General features: G+C 39.4%; 1 protein-coding gene across 1 annotated transcript; it reads right to left on the reverse strand.

Annotated features, from left to right (window-relative positions):
- Positions 1-5,665: 5,665 nt before the first annotated feature.
- Positions 5,666-18,677, reverse strand: tspan4b (tetraspanin 4b). Its single transcript, XM_044182759.1, has 8 exons — positions 18,387-18,677; positions 15,247-15,316; positions 14,740-14,931; positions 14,432-14,506; positions 12,702-12,797; positions 12,031-12,144; positions 8,254-8,337; positions 5,666-6,632 (listed from the first exon to the last, which is right to left on the reverse strand). The coding sequence occupies exons 2-8, from the start codon at positions 15,313-15,315 to the stop codon at positions 6,564-6,566; spliced, it is 699 nt and encodes a 232-aa protein (XP_044038694.1). The 5' UTR covers position 15,316; positions 18,387-18,677; the 3' UTR covers positions 5,666-6,563.
- Between the last annotated feature and the right edge of the window lie 801 nt (positions 18,678-19,478).

The raw sequence follows: 19,478 nt of genomic DNA on the forward strand, positions 1-19,478 counted from the left end.
ATTACAGAGATCTTACTTTCGTTTTAGAGCGGAAGCGCAATTAGTACTTTGTTTAGCGCTGTCAGCTTTATCACCATTTACTTGCTAAAACTAAGTCGTTTTTGAGCCTAAACCAGACAGACCTTAACCACAGCGTTGTCACACCATAAAACAATTATTTTTAAACAAAAACGTCAACATACACTAAGATATTAAGGGCAAAAGGTGACAGAGGTAGCCTAGAATGCCTAACCATAAATAATGGCAGTGTGTCAATATTGTTTATCACACACTAATAATGTTTATTACTTCTGCTAAATGCGGCGTCATGTTTCACTTAGTAGAACTTTATTCACGTTTATTACATGGACCTAAAATTAATACCAAATTGTTTTAAATGTTCGCCGAATGAGTTAGTGTATTTTTATGAGTCGTTAGAAATAATATATAATCTTTTAGAAAGTGTAGATGTTTACCAGTAAGCTCTGCTCCATTAAATTTAACAATATGTTACAGTAGGAATCTGTATTTATCTGATATTTATTGTAACTACATTTAACCAATGAAACTGTTTACTGTTACATACGTTTTGAATGCAGGACTTTTACTTTAAAAAAGTTATTTCACAACATGACGCTATTAACTTCACAAAAATAATTAAAAAACTTTTCCCAATCAATCATTAGTACACAGGTGACTGTAGGCTAAACTACATTGTAAAAACTTGCATGTCTGTGTTACTGCCTCATCCTCTTTTAAAATGTAAATTAACTTATCAAACAGACTTCACAATTCACTCAGTTCTTCTGGTTAATTCAGTGTAATGTTTGACAAAGCAGAACTCTGATTTAAGTACACTATAGTATGATACTGAATTTATTTGAATATATTTCGAAGCTTTAGGTGGCGTCTTCACCATAGTAATGGTTGATGAGGGTCATGGGTACTGTATTTAATGCCATTATGACATGCTAAATCGACAGATATTCATGATTTCCCAGAAACGAAGTTGAAACATTTAGAAGCAACGGCCATAATATTATATGATAGTATTGTTTATTTATCCAGGAGACTCCCGTAATTCTGTGTTCGGTAACCTCTACTTCCGGAAACCACGGTGTCTCCCACTTTGCTTGCGGGTTTCAGTTTTCCAGGTGCCACACCAAGGAGAAGATGACGGAGAAGTTTTCGGCTCGAGTATGAATTAGGTGAGTGTTTTCATGTTGTAAATTAACATTTATGCCCAACAACTAACTTACTAGTCATTGTGTTGCCAGTTTCGGCAACACTTGCAGCTAATGTTTGACCATTAAGGTTAGCTAACTAACTTTAGCTAATGTTAACTTTTGCAACAGCATCTCTTTGCTAACTTATCAGACACAATATGTCCATGTGTGATGATAATGCTAGTGTTTCACCAGTAAGTTATACGAGTTTCGTCTTTTTTTGCGCAAGTCATTGTTACACTATTCTACATTAGCTAATGTTAAATGCCTTGTTAGTAACTAATGCTAAATAGTGTGAGAATCAAAAACTTAAATGAAGATTGCTAGCCTATTATATTAATACCATGTTGAAACTTTTGTACACACATGCAGGGCATGAGGCTTAACAATTCAAAGTGTTGTCCTGCAGACTTGCTGACTGCAGGGAAAAGTTGATTACCTGTTGCAAACAGGCTTCCATTTATACAAAGAAACAGGGATATCAGAAAGAACATCATGTACTGAGGACAGTATGTATTGTAATGACCATGAGAGGAGAAGTATCAGTTGTGCGGAACGAAGCAGAGACTTTAGCAGCTTACAAACTGAGGGAGTGTAGGATTCCTCCCCGAGGGCGCTGTCTCCACACGAAGGGTGGACTCGTGTACCAAGAGGCTGGGACCAGCCTGTGCATGCCGTGAGGGGTGTTGTATGGAGGTATGTGGACCCAAAAGCAGATGACGAGGAAGCAGTCTCAAGGTGAATTAGCCGGAACTTCCGTGTTTATTGTGGGGTGGAATGCAAGCAAGAACAGGCAGAGGTGAGCAGACAGGTAATGAGCAGATAAAATGCAGATAAGTACCAGCTAGCATAGGTGAAAACAGGGGAGTGAGTCCAAGGTGGAACACAGTTCACAAAGGAGCAGGCCAAAATCCAAAAATCCAAAATCCAAGAATGGTTCACGGGAGAACAAAGAATCCAACACAACTTGGCGACAAGGCTCGGCAGGAACAACACCATGTGTACAACAATGATCCAACACAGAACAAAGAAAAGACCAAGACTAAATACCCTCGGGGAGGTGAGATAACGAGACACAGGTGCCAACAATCAAGGGAGGACCAACAATCAAAACTGGAGGGAAAACACAGACAGGAAGTAAAAACACAAGACACACAAGGGAAGGAGACTACTACAAAATAAACCAGGAAGTGATACACCTAAACTACCACAGTGCACCACCGAAGGGAGAGCTAAGTCTAAACCACAGCTCCTCCCCACCTCTGGAGAAACCTATCAGATAGTTGTACATTCTCATTTAAAACTCTGTGTAATGTTAAGAAGAGCACTCTTTCCTAGGATGCTGACTACAGATTAACAGCTTGCTGACTGTGGTTTTCTGAATAGAAAAGATCATTGTACAAGATATGTTTTGATCCTCCAATGTTTTTAGAAATGCCAAATTAAGGAATAGCTTCTCTCCAGCTAGCATTGATGCTTTGCTGCGGCCATACTAATCTGTCACTTGCTGCCTGTTTTTCGCCGTATTCACCTCCTGTCCCAAACAAGGCAATTTGTGTTGGAAAGCACCATTGTCACAGAGCCTCCATCAAATTGTCACAGAGCCTCTGTATTTTTCTGTCCGTTAAAATGGACACAAATTCTGCAGAGACAGATGCAACAGTAAGCAACGTTGCTACACGCATTGGAAACCAAAATATATTAGAGATTAGTGGTACATTTGGATTCATAACTGATGATGATTTGGAACATCAACAATCAGATTATTGCCTGATGTATTTAGTTTGTCATTATAACCTTGGCTGTTGTGCAAGTAATCCACATCCAAGGAATTTCAAAATTACCTTGGGGATTTCAAAATAGCTTTTTTCAGTATTGTATCTAAGGTATTGAAAATTATGTAGAGAAATATTCTAAAAGTCTAAAGTTTGATAAGTTTGTTAAGTTTATTGTATGTTATTAAGTTACAAGGCATCCTTGTAGTTTAAGACACGAGGCAGTTATGAAATTAGATGAAGTTTTGTAATTTCTGTTCTCAGTTCACTGTGTCCAATATAGAAGCTTGGACAGCAGTCCGTGGTGATGAATGTTTGGAGCAAAGGGCAGGAGTCCAGATGGTGCAAGACTAGTTTTTTTGTTTGTTTGTTTTTACAGCATTGACAAAGCAATGGTTTCATTTATTTTATTTAAACTGTTAATACCTTAGCCATACCTTAACAAAAAATGTAGCCGTAACAATACTTGAACCAAACCTTTAACGCCTTCAGAGTCTAGGCTGGTGACGGACTTGCCTTTGCTGCCAGCAGTGCATTTGACAATTTGGGATGAGAACATGTTGCTTGTAGAGTTCATGGTGTCCCACTGAGATGTAACACGTTAGTAAACCTCTATGTGACTCACTAATGTATAGCCTTTGACAGAAATTTAGGTTATTTGAATGTAGTTGTCGAAGATGGCAGTGAATTTTGGTGCTGGTTTATCGTCTGTCCCCGTGAACAAGGATGTTTAAAATCACATAGTGCAAGGAGAAAGAGGTTTTTTAAAACTGATTTTTAATTTATTTGCTTTTTATTGATTGAGTCATTCACAGCAAATGTTAGTTGAAAACGTTATGTTGGAAGATAATCGTTCTTGTCTCTGTTACTGATAAGGGTCCAGCAGCAGCTTTCAGACCTTGGGACATGAGGGGGTGGACTGTGAAGTCCCTACCCCCCACCTTTGCCCTAAACTCAACCCATGAAGTAGGCCTGACATTAGGTAAGAGTGTGTGACTGGAAGTTTTATGATTGCTGGAAAAATACTGGAAATCTCATACAGTAATGTACTGTTATTCTTATGCAATTGAATACTGTAAATGTTTAAGCTTTTTCATTTGGAAATGTAAATTTTCTTAAACCATTAGTTGCTTTGAAAAAGTATTATACCATAAAGTTTTTAGTTATCCCTACTTATAAATATGAAGGTTTTTTGTAAACTTGTTTATGCACTTAAATTAATCAAACTTAAAAATTTAAGGCAACCAGCATCTTTCACTCAATTTATGGGCACCTATAAATCCTGAGTTTAAATAAAGGTCAGCTCAAAAACAAATATGCTTTTCAGTGTACCTGTAATTGTAATCTGACTGAACAAACAACTTCAGGTTGGCTAAAGAATTAAAGTAAACTTAAGTATGTTAGTACATCACACTAGTAATGTTGAGTTTCTTCAACTTGACAGAACAGTTTGAATAAACAAGAAATGTAACAGTTAAAAATAAGTTTATGCAACTAACAAGCCCTGAAGTTGAGTAAACTCAAAAAGGCGGTGCAGCTGGTTGCCTTATTTTTGTTAAAAGTTTTCTCAGCTTCAGGTTTTTTACAGCGCACCCTTCCAAACTACATGGGTTTTACACAAATCTTTCATCCCTTTGTTTTAGATGGAGTCTAGCTGAGGGCACTTTCCTTCATTCTACCTGCCAATGTAGTAAACTACAAGGTTTTTGGCAAGGGATCTGTGATCCTTTATCAACAATTCATCGTGTTAGTTTTCCAATGGGCAACCTCTCAAATTCTAATTTTACATATGGTCATAGCATCAAGCTTACAGAAATCCTACTGGCCATTGCTAAAAATGTATTGCAAGGCGCCATCATATCTTAAAGAGCTCATAGTACTCGATTACCCCACTAGAGCACTGCGCTCCCAGAATGCAGGGTTACTTGCAAGGCTGGATTAGTTCCCCCAGGGGGGACCCTGACCAGGTATGCCTATATAGTTCAATAGACCGAGTAGGCCTACTGCCACTTCACTCACAGATCACAAGACAAGAAAGCAGTGGATTAAATCATCCCAAGGCACTGACTAGATCACATGACTCTAGACTATGGCAATATTTGTGTTAACTGAAAACCACCCAAGCAGACAGCACACCAGTTATTACTGATAAGAATGCATACAGATGGAGAGGGAGAGGAGGAGAGAGGAAAGTGGCACGCTGCTGATAGCGAGGAACTCGTTTGTTGAGACCGTGGTGAACAATCAATGCTAACCCTCATCTCTGAAGTATTTTGGTTAGCATCTTTTTGTTAACCTAAATAAACTGAAACCAACGCAGAGTTCAGTGCATGTTTGGCGACATGAGAAGAGCATCAGACTGGGCCGACCTAACCACCCAGTGGATGAGCGGAGCAGCAGTGGAAAGCTATTGGAGCTCAGCAGGGTTCAGGTAAGGCCTGTATGTTGTGGCCTGTTTTACCAGTACGACCTGTGCCGTGACAGTAATAAAAAGAAAAGGCTAGCGGTATCCTTTTCCAACGTTTAAGTCCAAAAAAGTCCAAGTTCAGGTTCATAAATGAATCCTTTGGTTCACTTAGATTGAGACCACAACTTTGATGTTGGTAAACTGGCACAATCGGCCAATAACCCTTCAGCACTGGTTAAGTTAAAGGACAATAAAGAATGACAGAGAAATACCATGAGTTACAATAAGAATATTTTTATTGCAGTGATTATTAGATGAAATAGATTGAAATAAGAGCACTGTAAAGTCACTGAACCAGACACATTCAAATAGTATAGGAATAATATACAAGGCTTGAAATGATGTGTGCTACGTGAAAATATTGTCTTATTTCTGCAATTTTTTTAATTCATTTTTTTTAATTATTTACATGGGCCTACTTGTCAAAAGCATGTCCCACCATTATAGTGCTTGACCAAACTGAACCAGCAGGTTATAAAGTTAAGGGTCCTCTCTTCTCTTCTTGGCATCCTAGATGAATAATGAAATCCAAATAATGAAATTATGAGTGGTGAGTAAAGTTACATTTTTCTTGCAGTCCTACTGAGTAACAGAATGCATAATTTATAACATAATTTATAACAAATTCCACTCTATTATTTCATATCTGAGAAAAAAATTCTAAAAGAATCAAAGTACTGTAAAGAAAAGAAAACAGAAACAGAGACAGATGTGTGTGTTTTTTCTTGAATTTTAAGACGACATTGGACCCAGTCTCCCCTCAGGTTACTCTGCAGGAGTAATGCATTCATTGTTTTGCATGGAGATTGATGGATTATGTTATATATATTTATATGTCTGGTACAAGGACAACCAACCTCCTCAGTCTGTTACTACTGGCTTTGTCCGCACCACAGGTGTCAGTTTTTTGGGGAATCTTAAGGGGAATTTGTAGCCCAATACCTCAGGGCCTTTGAAAGGCAACCATTTCAGGTCTCAATACAAAGTAAGCACTGCAGCACCGCAGTCTGGATTGAAGGTTTTGAAAATTCGGATCAGTTTGGGGGGTATACTGGGATCCCAGAGGAGTTTATGATAAGCCTTTCCATCATGGGCCAGTGAACAGCTGGTCTGCAGTCAGTCCAAGTGCTTCTCAGCGCACAGAATCTGACAGTACATCAGCATGGAGAACACCAGGGCCAAGATCTGACAAGAGAAGAGGAGGTGTACAGGTCAAATAAAATTATAACCTGCCAGAGAAGAAAAACTTAATAACAGCTGGAATTTCTTTGAATTGGATCCTGTTTGAAGCAGCCATTTCCCACAGTATCTTTCTCCTGAATTTGACTTGTCAGTTGTTTAAATCATCAAAGTGCTTTGTCTGAGATAGCTGACAGACAAAATATGAGGGGTTCATTTGCAAAAACAGATATCTCCGTTTTTATTTATTTTCCTAAATCATATTTTTTGTGTGCACTCCAGGTAATATCAGTCAAACTGGTGTTGGTTTGTTCATATTAAGAATGGCAAATGAACTCTTCATATGTTATCAACAGCAACATTAACCACATAACACACTATAAAAAACCTCCCCAAGCAAAATCCCATCAAGCAGGGTTTGTTGTACACAGATAGGCTACACTCTCGCTAAGCTGTTTATCTAGAAGTGTGGGGGTTCGAGGGCTGGGCGGTGACTACCGCAAGCCCTGCCACCTTCGGCCTCCATTCCAGTATCCACCATATACAAATAATAGCTCAAAATCTATATTGTAGCACCACACACTTCACTCAAAGACACGGGATTCACCAGCATTCAACATCCCATAGTATTAAGCGATGACTTTAGACTATTTATGTCTTAAAAAACACACTTTACACATTTTGTTACTTTTCAGATTACAGTTTTTTTTCATCCCCTTTCTCTCCAGTGAATGAAAAACATGTATCTCCAAATTTGGTGATTTTGAATGTGAATGTTTGTAAAACTAAGTGTTCCTTTATGGGTTGAGGAAATTAACTTTTTTAAATGAAATAAACTATTAAAACCCTCTTAGACTAGCTGGAAGCTGCATCGTCACAAAGCTGAAAAAAGTCACATACATTTCTGCATTATAATGCACTAATCCAAGAACCACCTAGAATTGCCTCAGTAAAAAATGTTTAATTTCTATCTTTACTATAGAGACATTATCTTTACTTGATGATCATCTTTTAGGAGAATTAGGCCTATCTGTAAATAAAAACAGCTAAATTAGGCAACTTTCTTTACTCGAAACTGCAGAAGAGTTGGGGGACTTTTGAGTGGTGTCTCCCACACACAAGTCACCAGCTGCATACAGCACCAACAACCTCCACCTCCAGTAGGGCAGCTTGTACGTAGCCTTAAAGGCAAAATCTGGGGCAGAAAAAAAATCTGGAAATCACTTGCTACTGCTGGTCAAGCTTAAAAGCTGTGAGCACATAGTGATAACTGAAGGCAACTCACATTAGTATTTTGATCAATTCAGAGCTATCGGCGCTATATAAATAAAACTGAATTGAATTGAAATTGAACTTTTCTATTAAGGCTGCATGAAGATAATCAACTTAAATAACAGAAATAAAAGCATTCTATAGACAGTGAGAAAGCGCTCTCACTCCTTTGTAAATAGAGTATTTAGCACACACCAAAACTTCTCCAAAATGTCAACTTTTAAAGAAGGAAGAGTGTAAGGAAGTGAGCGAAGCTCAATAATAATGGGTTCATATTATCTGCTGGGTTTCAGGCTCTTTGAGCCTACGAGATGGGGAAACAATCACGTGACAAATAAATACTAGAGATAACTACCTGCACAACACCAATAAACACTCCAAACACCAGGACTGAGGGGATGTTATCCAGCAGCCACTGCCTGGCCTTCTGATAACAAGGCTGCAGAGGACAAACAGAGACACAGAGGGTGAGGGGGGGGAGGGGGGAGGGAGCTCATAGAAAAGAGTAAGTAGAAGGATCATTTAAGTAAGGATGAAGTGTAGAGACAAGTGAAGGGAAGAATGATTACAACTTATCTTAGAGATCAATAAAGGATGACGAGTCAGCCCCACTGTGGGACTCTATACGTCTTGCAGTCCCATCAAGCAGTAACTGGCAAGCGCAGACATCTGCATGATAATGCTCACAGACAATAACGGACAAATATTTAGTATTACAACTTTGGTCTTATATTTGTTCTGCCCACCATATCTGTCAGCAATAATAACATTGTACTCAAGTTAATCACTGAGATCTGGGAACACGAAGAATGAACACTCAGGTCAGCAAACTCTTTTGGAAGAGAAAACGAAGAACAAAAAAAACAGAAATTTATTCCCCAAACTTACTGTTGTAAACAGCGGGCACGCCGCTTCAGCTTTGACCTGCTGTACTTAGGGGCCGCCTTTTTCCAAGCGTTGACTGAGGGGAGGCCCAGATTTTGAAAACCTCTGGATTTGATCATCTGGATAAACTGTTAGCTTGTTTCCAACCTCTCTGATCATCTGACTGCTCGGGTTTCTTGCCCTATCGGACTTCATTGTAGTGATGTTATAGTGTTCTATCTTAGCAATTAGTCGATGAGAACAATGTTATCAAAACGAAACAATGGCCAAAACTATGAAAAAGACCCAAGTTGTAATAAACTGGAATTATCCTTAAAGCTGCGGTGGCAATGTATCAATATAAAGTAACAAAAAGCCCACATTGCTGCCAGTTGGCTTAAACAGTTCCTGAGAAGTTCGACCTAAATGTTGCGTACAAGATATTTTAAAGCTGCCTAATTCTCTCAAAATAAATCTGAATTTATTCCAGATGGGTGAGTGTATCTGATTCTTTCACACATGAAGAATGTGAGGAATGTTTTTTAACAGCTGTGTGTGTACAGTACTTTAACTTTTCATTACCATTTTCCAAAGTTACTCTTTCTAGTCCCATTTGGAACTGAACAGAGTACTGAAGTGACCATGCCAGCATTTCTGCATATTATAATTACAAATCACATGGTTTACAGTGACCATTATCCTGCATGCTGTAGTGTAGATTTTGTACTTTCCAAGCAGCTTTTGGTCTAAATACATTTCAGTGCTGTATTAAAATCAACTTGCAGAGACTTGTACCTTGTTTCAGTTAGTAATCCATCATATTGAGTAGTCTTCTTTTTTGGCGGGTGGCTCACGTCTCCCCTAATATATGTAATTGACATGTAAAACAGTGTTAAACGTACTGGATGTGTTGCATTCACTGAACTCTACATGAGTAAATCTGTTTAAATCACAGCATCACTGATACACATGTTAAATACAAACCAGTGTGTTACTGCTGTTTTTGATGAACACATCTGGGCAGATGTTTTTCGGTGTAACAGGCTGGAGGATGATTTGAGTTTCACTCTGTCGCTCGTCTTTCAAAAACTGGGTCTGTAGCTGATTTGTCACTAAACTGTGTCTCTGTGAACCGACCAGCTGATCATTGTGCTGTTGGTCAAAACACACACGCTTGGCGTGTGACCCCAGCTCTGTCTCGGTCTCTGTCTCTGTCTCGGTCTCTGTCTCTGTCTCATGCCCTGTGCACTCTGCTTGTTCTGTGTTTAACAGCTGCTGGTTAAAGAGTTAATACTGAAAATACAGAAACATACTTAGTGTTTGATCGTTTTTACAAAACTGTGTTCCAGGTTTGTGTACATTTGGATATAAATAAGAGCCTGACTGAGGAGTGAGGCAGTTGGTTACTTCCAGATCTGTCTATATATCCATCGGACTCCATTGCTTGAATTCATCATGTGTGAAGGCATTCAAACACACTCAGGCATCTGGAACAAATTTAGATTTCATTTGAGAGATTCAGGAAAATAACTTGTTAGTTGAAATGTTACCCCTCTAGACTCAGGGATGTGATTTTTAATCCAGAATTCTAGATTTTCCGACCTGAAAATATGACCCACGTGAATCATGCAGATGCAGAAATGGAGAGGATTTGAGGATATCTAGTGCATGAAGATTTTTTTCCCTTTCCAAGTCTCCACAAGGATGTTTGTTTGAGTTCAGCTCGAGCTCAACCTGCCGATTTTAAAAGGACAGCGGTGAGCGGGAGGAAGGCGTCTTGGCTGTTTTAATGAGGACAACAGAAATAACAGAATCACTGGGATTTCACTCTAAAAAGGGGGAGCTGCCGGTAAGTGGGGTTTGCACGTATGTGCGCGTTGTTTGGTGTATTTTACAAGACGAAATGAGCACGCACGTTTGTGTTTATGTGCCGTTCTGTGCAAAGTATGAGCAGGTTTCATATAGGGTTTTTTTCTGAGCACCAGCGTCTTTTTTCAATTGTTCCCAATGAGGCGAGAGTGTATGCAGCAGCATGTGGCCGCCTGGAGGCGAAGGCAACCAATCATATATTAGATGGGGCGAGACTTGTCCCCCCTGGTAACCAAGAAAAAGGAGGAGAAGCTTGTTCTGGCAGTGTCTGTCCATCCTGAGCTTTATGATATGTCAGACAGAAACTATCATAACAGAGACAGAAAAGCCCATTTGTGGGAGCAGATCGGCCGGACAGGTGACTGTTGTGCTTTTATCACCCTACGTGTTGTAAGCTTGTTGTTAGCTTGTTGCTAGCTGTGTAGTCAACCCTCTGTTAACGTAGTGGTTTTTTTTCTCTCATCGCGCAAGCGCTTCATCCAGTGCTCCCCAGCGCCCTGTCAGCCTTTTCTGCCAGAAAAAAATGCTATATGGACTCAAGTCCTTAGTTCCTTTCTTTTGTCATGGGCGAATTGCATTTCTGTCCACTGTTCTAGCAGATACCTTCCCAAGAGGGTCCAACTGCATCACCTCAGACCTCCCTCCTCAGGCCCCTCTCATGCAGGTTTTATCGCCACCGCTGGTCCATGCAAGATATCTAACAGTAGATAATAATAATAATAATAATAATGATAATAATGATAATAAGGATCAGGAAAATGAGAAAGAAAACCGTTTGGAGTTTTAGTTATATAGTTAGTTGCTGCACATCATAAGTTTATTAGAACAGCATCTTTTGGAAAACTAGACACTGGTGGCTAATTAGCTACCACAGGCTGTAAGCAGTAAACTGCAAGCTAATGTTAGCTAACTCGCTAACCTCTATGGGAAATTACAGTAGTAAGCTAACAGGCTAGAAAAGCAGTGGCAACCAGCAGTGCAGTAGTGCCCTGAAGCGCTTGAAGCGCTTTGAGTAGTCTGAAAGACTAGAAAGGTGCTATATAAGTACAGTCCATTTACCATTTACCATTTACCTTGCCTTACGAAAGTCAGAACAAATTTTTAAATTCGGCCTTGTGGATCTAATATGAGTGAAAATCCAGCAACTGGATTGCTTATTTCTCATCTCAAATTTTTTCAGAAACAGATTCATACAACAGAACCCTACTATGCATGCTCAAGCCCCATTGGCTCACAGAACTAGTGTCCTAAGGAGGGAGGACTGCAGTTGGACCCTTCTCAGATTTCTGGGGGGGTGCCGTGCGCTGCGCTCTGTAAATTTTCCTGCTTTTTTGTCCTTTGCCAATATCATGCCTCTTGGTGCTCCAAAACCCCCCTTATAGCTGAGCAGCAAACCAACCTCACTCCATCCGTCAACACACTGGTCTGTCCCAACAGAGCAGCAGGATAAGGGCAGCGTTCCATTCAGCACATCATACCAGTCTGTTTTGTTAGTTACTCCACAGCATTTGAACTAGGAGAAGAGACAGTAAGATGCAAAGAGTAGAGTAATACCACTCGACTACATAACTCATGTATACATTATTGACTGGTCAGTATTGAAAACCGGGCTCAGGGATAGACGGTACACACTGACATCACTTTTTCACAATACCAATCCTTTCACTACCACTGAGTGGCCAAACAATCCAGCAGGTAGATTCTACGAACAGTCAGGGCTGTGATAAAGGAGCATAAAGGTAAAGGCTATGGGAATGATCTATACAGCACACCGGACACTCAGCTGTCTGTACACGTTGCAATGTGACCAAAAAGTGAGTTTCCTGACATACTTTGTGTATGTACCGTAGATCAACAGTGGTGAAGTAACCTTACATTAAACAAGGCCTGCTCCTATTTTAGGACTTATTTTAGCACTTCACTTTGAAGTATAGTGATCAATTAAGGGTGGAGTTACTGTGACAACTTCCACCTATAGTATCATCATGTATTAATTTTTATACAGCCTGTCCTATAGTCGTGCAACATAAGAAGTCATGCATTCATGCATTGTTTGCTAAAAGTGCTCACCATTTTCTGGACATTGTCCCAGGATTTTTTCAGCCCAGGTTCTGATTTATAAATCTTCATACCTTCCTTTAGTTCGCCTTGTGCTTTGGAATCCAGCTAACAAAAAGAGAAAGAAAGACACATAGTTATTTATTCTATACCCACTTATCCTCGGTTGCTGGGGCTTGAGCCTATCCCAGCTGGGACTGGGCGTGAGGCAGTGTACACCTGGACAGGTCTACTCACAGGGCTGACACACATAGACAACCATTTACACTCACGTTCACATGAAAGGTCATTTAGAGCATGGATTGTGAGAGGAAACCAGAGCAGAAGAAACCCACCCAGAACTTACACACTGAATAGACTTCTACTGGTGCTGAGGCCTCATATCTGGTTCACACCGCTGAGCCACTGGTGTGTGTACATACAGCAATGTATGATGGAAGGGCTTTGTACAAAAGCATTAGGGCTGCAACTAACAATTATTCTTCTTATCAATTACTCTATCAGTTATTTTTGTGATTAATCAATTAATTGTTAATTCATTGTAGTCTGTAAAATACCGAAAAACAACCTTAGACAATTTCAAAAGCCCAATGCGGTGTTTTAAAGATGAATTGTTTTGTCCAAAATACAGTCAAATTCGTATAGATATTAAATGTATAGTGATAAATATTAGATTAACAGTTAAAAGGAAATAAATCCTCTCATTTGGGAACCTGGAACCACAGAATGTGTTTTTTCTTGATAAATGTCTTAATCAGTCAAACGATCATCAGCATTGTTGATTAATTTTTTTGTCAGTCGACTAATCAATGAATCGCTTATAACCGCAGGGTTGTCAGGCATAATCAGTTAAACCTGCCTCAACTTTGCCGCAATGCAATGCAACTGACAATGCAATGTACTGGCCAAATCATTAGCAAATAATAATAATGAAATGGAGAGCAAGATAATTTGTTTTACTAAGCTTGTGAACATGAGTGATTTCAAAGGAGTAATATTTGAAAAAGTCAAAGTCTACCCAAACCCACAGGGTGCTTTTTCAGCCTTTTGACCAAGATATTACATTTGATACTTAACCAGAGGTAATACTGAAAATATGTCAAACCTACGCCTCCATACATCCAGGATTCCTGAAGAGTCATCTCACGGAACAGATGGGAGGGTCGGAGCTGGTGTGGAGTAAATGGACTGACGCTTCAGTGGCACTTACACACCGCTCACATCTCGCTTTTGATTTTAATTCCCAGTAAGTGTTGAATACCTGATTTATTACACCAAATGATTTTTGTAATGACATTTTTAAAAAATGGAATATAATTAAAGATTTAATATATTTAAAACACTGACTATATAATCAGCAAAAGGAGACATTTAATGTTCATTATTTTTTGATATTTAACCTTTTCTGTCTTGTGCCTCTGCCTAAAAAAAACAAATGACACATTTGACTCATTAGTAACTACAGCCCTTTTCTGTTGCATCACACTTGCAATAAACATAACATTTTTAGTAAGCATAAGAATATCAAAATGATCAGTGTGTTGGTCATTCCTTAATGTAATGAACTTTGAAGTCTGATTTGATTGTTGGTCTTCCCACTCTGTTATATTATATTTTAAATATTCGTCGTAGAGTAGTGAGGTTATTAAGATGCTTATTTTTTACTGCTTATTTTATTCCTATTCTATTCTTATTGTCTGTTTTATTTGACTGTTACAAGTTGGAGCGTGCAGTAAGCTTACCTTGTCACGGAAGATGTGTATAACCAACATTAGAGTCACCTCTGTCAGGACCAGGAGCAAAAGGATCACAAAGAACTGCAGAACAGACGAGAGCAGTTGGAGACTGACATTAAACAAGAGCAAGCTATGTAGATTATCACCACTGAGATGTTATTGCATTAGAATCATGTTCCTGTCATTCCCCATTCCTCTCTCCCCTCATTTCCTGCCACATCTCTACTGTTGGCGAACAAATAAAGGCATAAATAGCCCCACAAATATTACCCTCCTCTCCAAAAAAGAATATCTGCAACATGTGGACCTCTCACCATGAACAACAGGCAGCGCTGCTCCTTAAGGGCTCCAAGACAACCCAGGAAGCCAGTCACCATGGTAATGCCACCAGCGACTAGCAGCAGATTAGCAGCGGAGAGGGACGGAAAGGACAGGGGAAGAGAGGAAAACTCTGCCTGCGTGAAGGACAGCCAGACTCCAACGCCAAACAAGCCGCATCCTCCTAGCTTTTCAGGAAATGTAATGTCAAACCAGTGTCAAAATGCAACATTAATCACAATGCATTGTCCCGAACATGATGTTTCTAGTAGAGGGTGGGAAATCCCAAACTGTGAGGGAACGAATGCGACTTATGGGATTGACTTGGCGTGTCTGTGGAAGTGTTAAATCCTGTCAGAAGCTTGCTGTGAGCATATCCATACTTAACTCTCCACAACTATTTTATCTGAGAAACACAAATCACTCACATTTTATTTTTTGGAAAATGTAACTGAATAAACAAATATGACACCAACTTGGGAGTGAGTTGTGCAAATACTAACCCAGAAGATGAGGTTAAAGACAAACATCAAATATTTGACACAGCACAAACACCTCCGCGACACTGACATCCTGCAAAAGAAAGAGAAAGAGAAGAGCAAGAGGACTTCGTTTAAACAAAGCTTCATGTCCCCAGTAACTGTACCTATCTTTAGCTAGAAGGTGAGAAACATCCATGGTGTTTGTGTGCCGGCATGTGGGTTACTATGGTTAGATATGTGACTGGGGAATGAATGTACAGCATCTTTTATGGCTTTGTTTTGGGTTTCCTTTCCTTTGGGGGGGCAAGTCACTAGGAGATGAAAAATGTGTATTGTAAAACAGAATGCTAAAACGTAGAGCGTGAACGTGGAGTCAATTTCATTTCATTCGTACAGCCTCAAACCACATCAGAGAGCTTTACCGTTACAGTTTCCTCGCTGTGCCGGGGCCGAGTGATATGTTCTGGTCGTCACATGTAGGTTTGTTGCCATGATACAACAGTGGAAATGAATCAACAGGCTACGAGCATACACACCTGATGTGTCTAACCTGGACTGCTGAAAGCAGTCAACTTGAGAATGTCTTTTTGCACAGGGTGAAGACTGTGGATTTTATACCGCAGTTCTTCCATTGGAATCATGGTAGGAAGTGGTCACTTCACAGCCACTATGGATAGGAGGAACAATTACGAACTCTTTCCATGTGTATGTTCATGTGACTGTTGTTTTGAGACAGACTTGAGAATCATTTAAATCAAGAATTCATTATATGAAGAGCTGTTTTCTGATGTTTTCATGACTGTTTCATAGTTTTGAAACATTACCCCACAGACACTTATTAAAAACACATTATGAGTGTGCCTGTGTGTTCATGTTCATGTACGTGAGCATGTTCACAGTGGAAGTCTGATTAGTCTCTGACTGAGTGGTCCTCACACCGACTACTGACCCCACACAGGAAGTCAAACCGCTGACAGGAAGGAAGCTCCCTCCCCTCCTCAGTAGACCTAATTATACTGCTGAAGGCATTTCCCATGACCACAGCGAACATGTGACTCACAGGAGAGCGCAGACCACAGATCGTTTACGAACAAAGCGAAACCCTGAGGGAACCATGCTTCAAAGCTAGTGAGGAGTAGGTGTTGTGGTTAACTATTAATGCCATTGGAAATTATATTTATTTGTGTTGCAATTGCAGGTTTCCAAAGCTGCAACAGATCAACTGTGTAAACTGTAATAAAACAGTGATTGGTTAATTGGATAAATCACAACGTGTTTAATATTTGTGGTTTCCACCCCTCATCAGTGGCCCATCAAAACTGCAGTTTGCTGAAATGTTTGGGACTGATGAACAGAGTGACTTCCAGCTAAAAGCACGACTGCTCCTTTCATTTTTAAAATGACCAAAAATGTTGATCAGAGACAGGCCGGCTGGCTCACTTGAGGCTACAAGCCTGATGATGCTGTTAGCCTACTGTATAGAAATCCAGCATGCCTTAAAAGTAATAATGTTATTCATGGGGCTTAAGACTTCAGCTATGGTATGTAACTACCCGTAATACTACGTATGATACAGAATTTGTTGGGCCTCTGTAATTAATATTATAAAGAGTTCGGCCTAGACCTGCTCTATAGGAAAAGTGCAATGAGATAACTTTTGTTATGAATTGGCGCTATATAAATAAAACTGAATTGAACTGAATTAGAATTACTGTATGGATGTTGTACTGACTGTATAAAAGTAAAACAGTGGAAAAGCTTTGTTTTTGTCCTTTTCGTGCATGTTTCTATCAACTACTCATGTGTGAATAGTCTGAGGACATGATAAGATTACCTACAATAATTAATCAAACACCAGTAACCCTCACACATCATGGCATTTCATTGCTGCTTCTCACATGGCACAAAACAAATGGCATTAGTGTTTTAATTACTGAATTTGTCTCTGACCCATATATTCTGTGCTGATTTAGTCGGCCACTATGGAGACACAGTAGAATAGGGTTGACATGCAACAACCAGTTGGTCACATTCATCACATTTGTATCACTATATGCAGCAGTACTGAACTTATAATCTGTGGATCGTGTATTTTGAATGTTTACTAACTGTTACAACTTCCTCTTCGTTTTTTTTTAATAGTCTTTTTCCCATGGGATTCCCCATCCCACGGCACACACTACTGTCTGAGCAATTCAATTCAATTCAGTCCAATTTATTTATATAATGCCAATTCATAACAGAAGTTATCTCATTGCACTTTTCCTATAGAGCAGGTCTAGACCGGACTCTTTATAATATTATTTACAGAGACCCAACAGATCCCACGCAGGGGATCTTTTGTTTTAATTGCCTCTTCACTGTGTCTGTCCTGCTTTTTCTCACTTATTTGAGCGCTTGAGCTGAGTGGATTTATTGTTTCAAATTTCTGAAGTTTTCACTTTGGTTTATTTGCGCAAATAGAAAAAAGACATAGGAACGGGTGGAGAGAAACACAAGTCCATCAAACCAAAATTAATTGTTTGCCATATGAGCTGACAAAACAATCTCAGCTCAAGGTCCACTTACTCACTTGTTCTGGAGCTTTCGACCATATCACATGGTCCTCATTAGCAGATTGTTTTGCCATATTTCCAAGGTTTTTCCAAGGTCAACCCATGTGAGGGTTGACCCCTGTCAACAGGATCACATCATTTGCCATTTACCTTCCAAAACCATTCAATAATTAAAAATAATAAAAATATAAAAATGTGATCTGATCTGATTGCTATGGTAAATGTTTGAGTATGTTTAGGCACAAAAGGTCATAATTCAACCAGCTGCTTAGAGGTCCTCGTCAGGTCAAAGTAAACAGGTTGTTTGAAGCATTTGAACAAATGACAGATCAGTCATTTTTCTTCCGTCTCTGAGGAAAACCTATTGACTTCCTGTTTCCAGTCTGGAAGTTACAAAGAGTACGGCTAGTCAATCAGACCTGACAGAAACCCTCTTTTTATTGGTAGAACATTCGAAGATGAGATGCAGCGTTTTTTAAAGCTTTAAAAACAAACAACCAAATGGGAAGTTACAGCAGAATAGTGAATTCTAAAATCTAAAGCTTATGGCAAAGCTGCTCGACGTAGTATCTGTGTAGTTACAACTGTAATTTGAACAGACTTTACCTCTTGTCTTTACTTAGTTTTCCTTTTCAGATCGCCTTTGGATTGGTCCCTGAACCAGCCACGCTTTTCAACCAGCTTTCCTTTCTTTTCTTCCTCTTTATTGTTCTTCACTGGTAGACTGTATCTGCCGCTTTCCCCAATAAACTTGTCTTTTTCCCTGATTCTGAACTTTATATTGAATTTATGGAAGTTTTACCCTTCATTTTGTTCTCTTTTGCAAACAGAATTGTGTCTTTCTCTGTCCTACCCTCTCTCTCTCTCTGCTCAATTATTTCCAGATGTGTGTGCTGTTGCCCGTCCCTCTCTATGTTCCTTCCCCTCCCATTTTTTTCCTGTTACTTGTCCCTCTTCCCTCCTCCAGCCCACAGCCTCTAAACCTCGGCTTATCCCACTTTTTTCTCTTTGTTACAGAAATTTTGGGACACTCTCTTATACCCTTTGTCTCAGTGATGTTCTCTTACATCGGTGTACAAGCTCATACTGCTCACACAAGCATGCACACTTCCTGTCCTGACCAAATGGTGGCTTTATTCACATTCCTGTTTACCATTTCCAAAGCATACTGTTGTGTTTCAGAGTTTTAAATGTTTCAAGCTAGCCACTCTATTCAATATGAACATCAACTTGCAGAGATTAAAACCTTGATAGTGAACATAGTATCTGCTTTTATTGTTGTCAATGTTATATTATCATTACCTAGCAATGGACAAGTGCAGAATGATTTTGAAAAAGCTGCAGAACATTTTTCTGCAACAATAAATACAACTTTAAGAAAGAAAAACATTTAAAAGAAGACATTTTCATACATGGTTACATATTTTGGAAGCACCATTTCTTTGTGTCTCTCCTGCACCTGCTCAGTATTTTGGTGACTCTATCCTGTGCCTTAAAACATATCCTGTGAAGAGGTGATGAGTAGCCAACATCTGTATGTCAGGGATTCCCCAAAAGAACACAAACGGGCACCTTTCTCCTGCTGAGCTGAACGGTAACACAACCCCACCACCAAAAGCACTTACGAAGAATAAACTGATTTTCAGACTATACTTGCCTCTGTCTCTCTCTCAAAGTAAAGAAAAAGAATATTGTAAG

Source organism: Siniperca chuatsi, linkage group LG21 (genome assembly GCF_020085105.1).
Source record: "Siniperca chuatsi isolate FFG_IHB_CAS linkage group LG21, ASM2008510v1, whole genome shotgun sequence".
NCBI classification, from domain to species: Eukaryota; Metazoa; Chordata; class Actinopteri; order Centrarchiformes; family Sinipercidae; genus Siniperca; species Siniperca chuatsi.

Excerpts from the sequence above, each read along its gene's own strand:
- tspan4b (XM_044182759.1), bottom strand. The coding sequence starts at position 15,315 with ATGTCAGTGTCGCGGAGGTGTTTGTGCTGTGTCAAATATTTGATGTTT. Across the intron at positions 14,932-15,246 it reads TCTTTAACCTCATCTTCTGG|CTAGGAGGATGCGGCTTGTT; the intron begins GTTAGTATTTGC and ends TTTCCTGAAAAG. Across the intron at positions 14,507-14,739 it reads AGCGCTGCCTGTTGTTCATG|TTCTTTGTGATCCTTTTGCT; the intron begins GTGAGAGGTCCA and ends TCTGTTCTGCAG.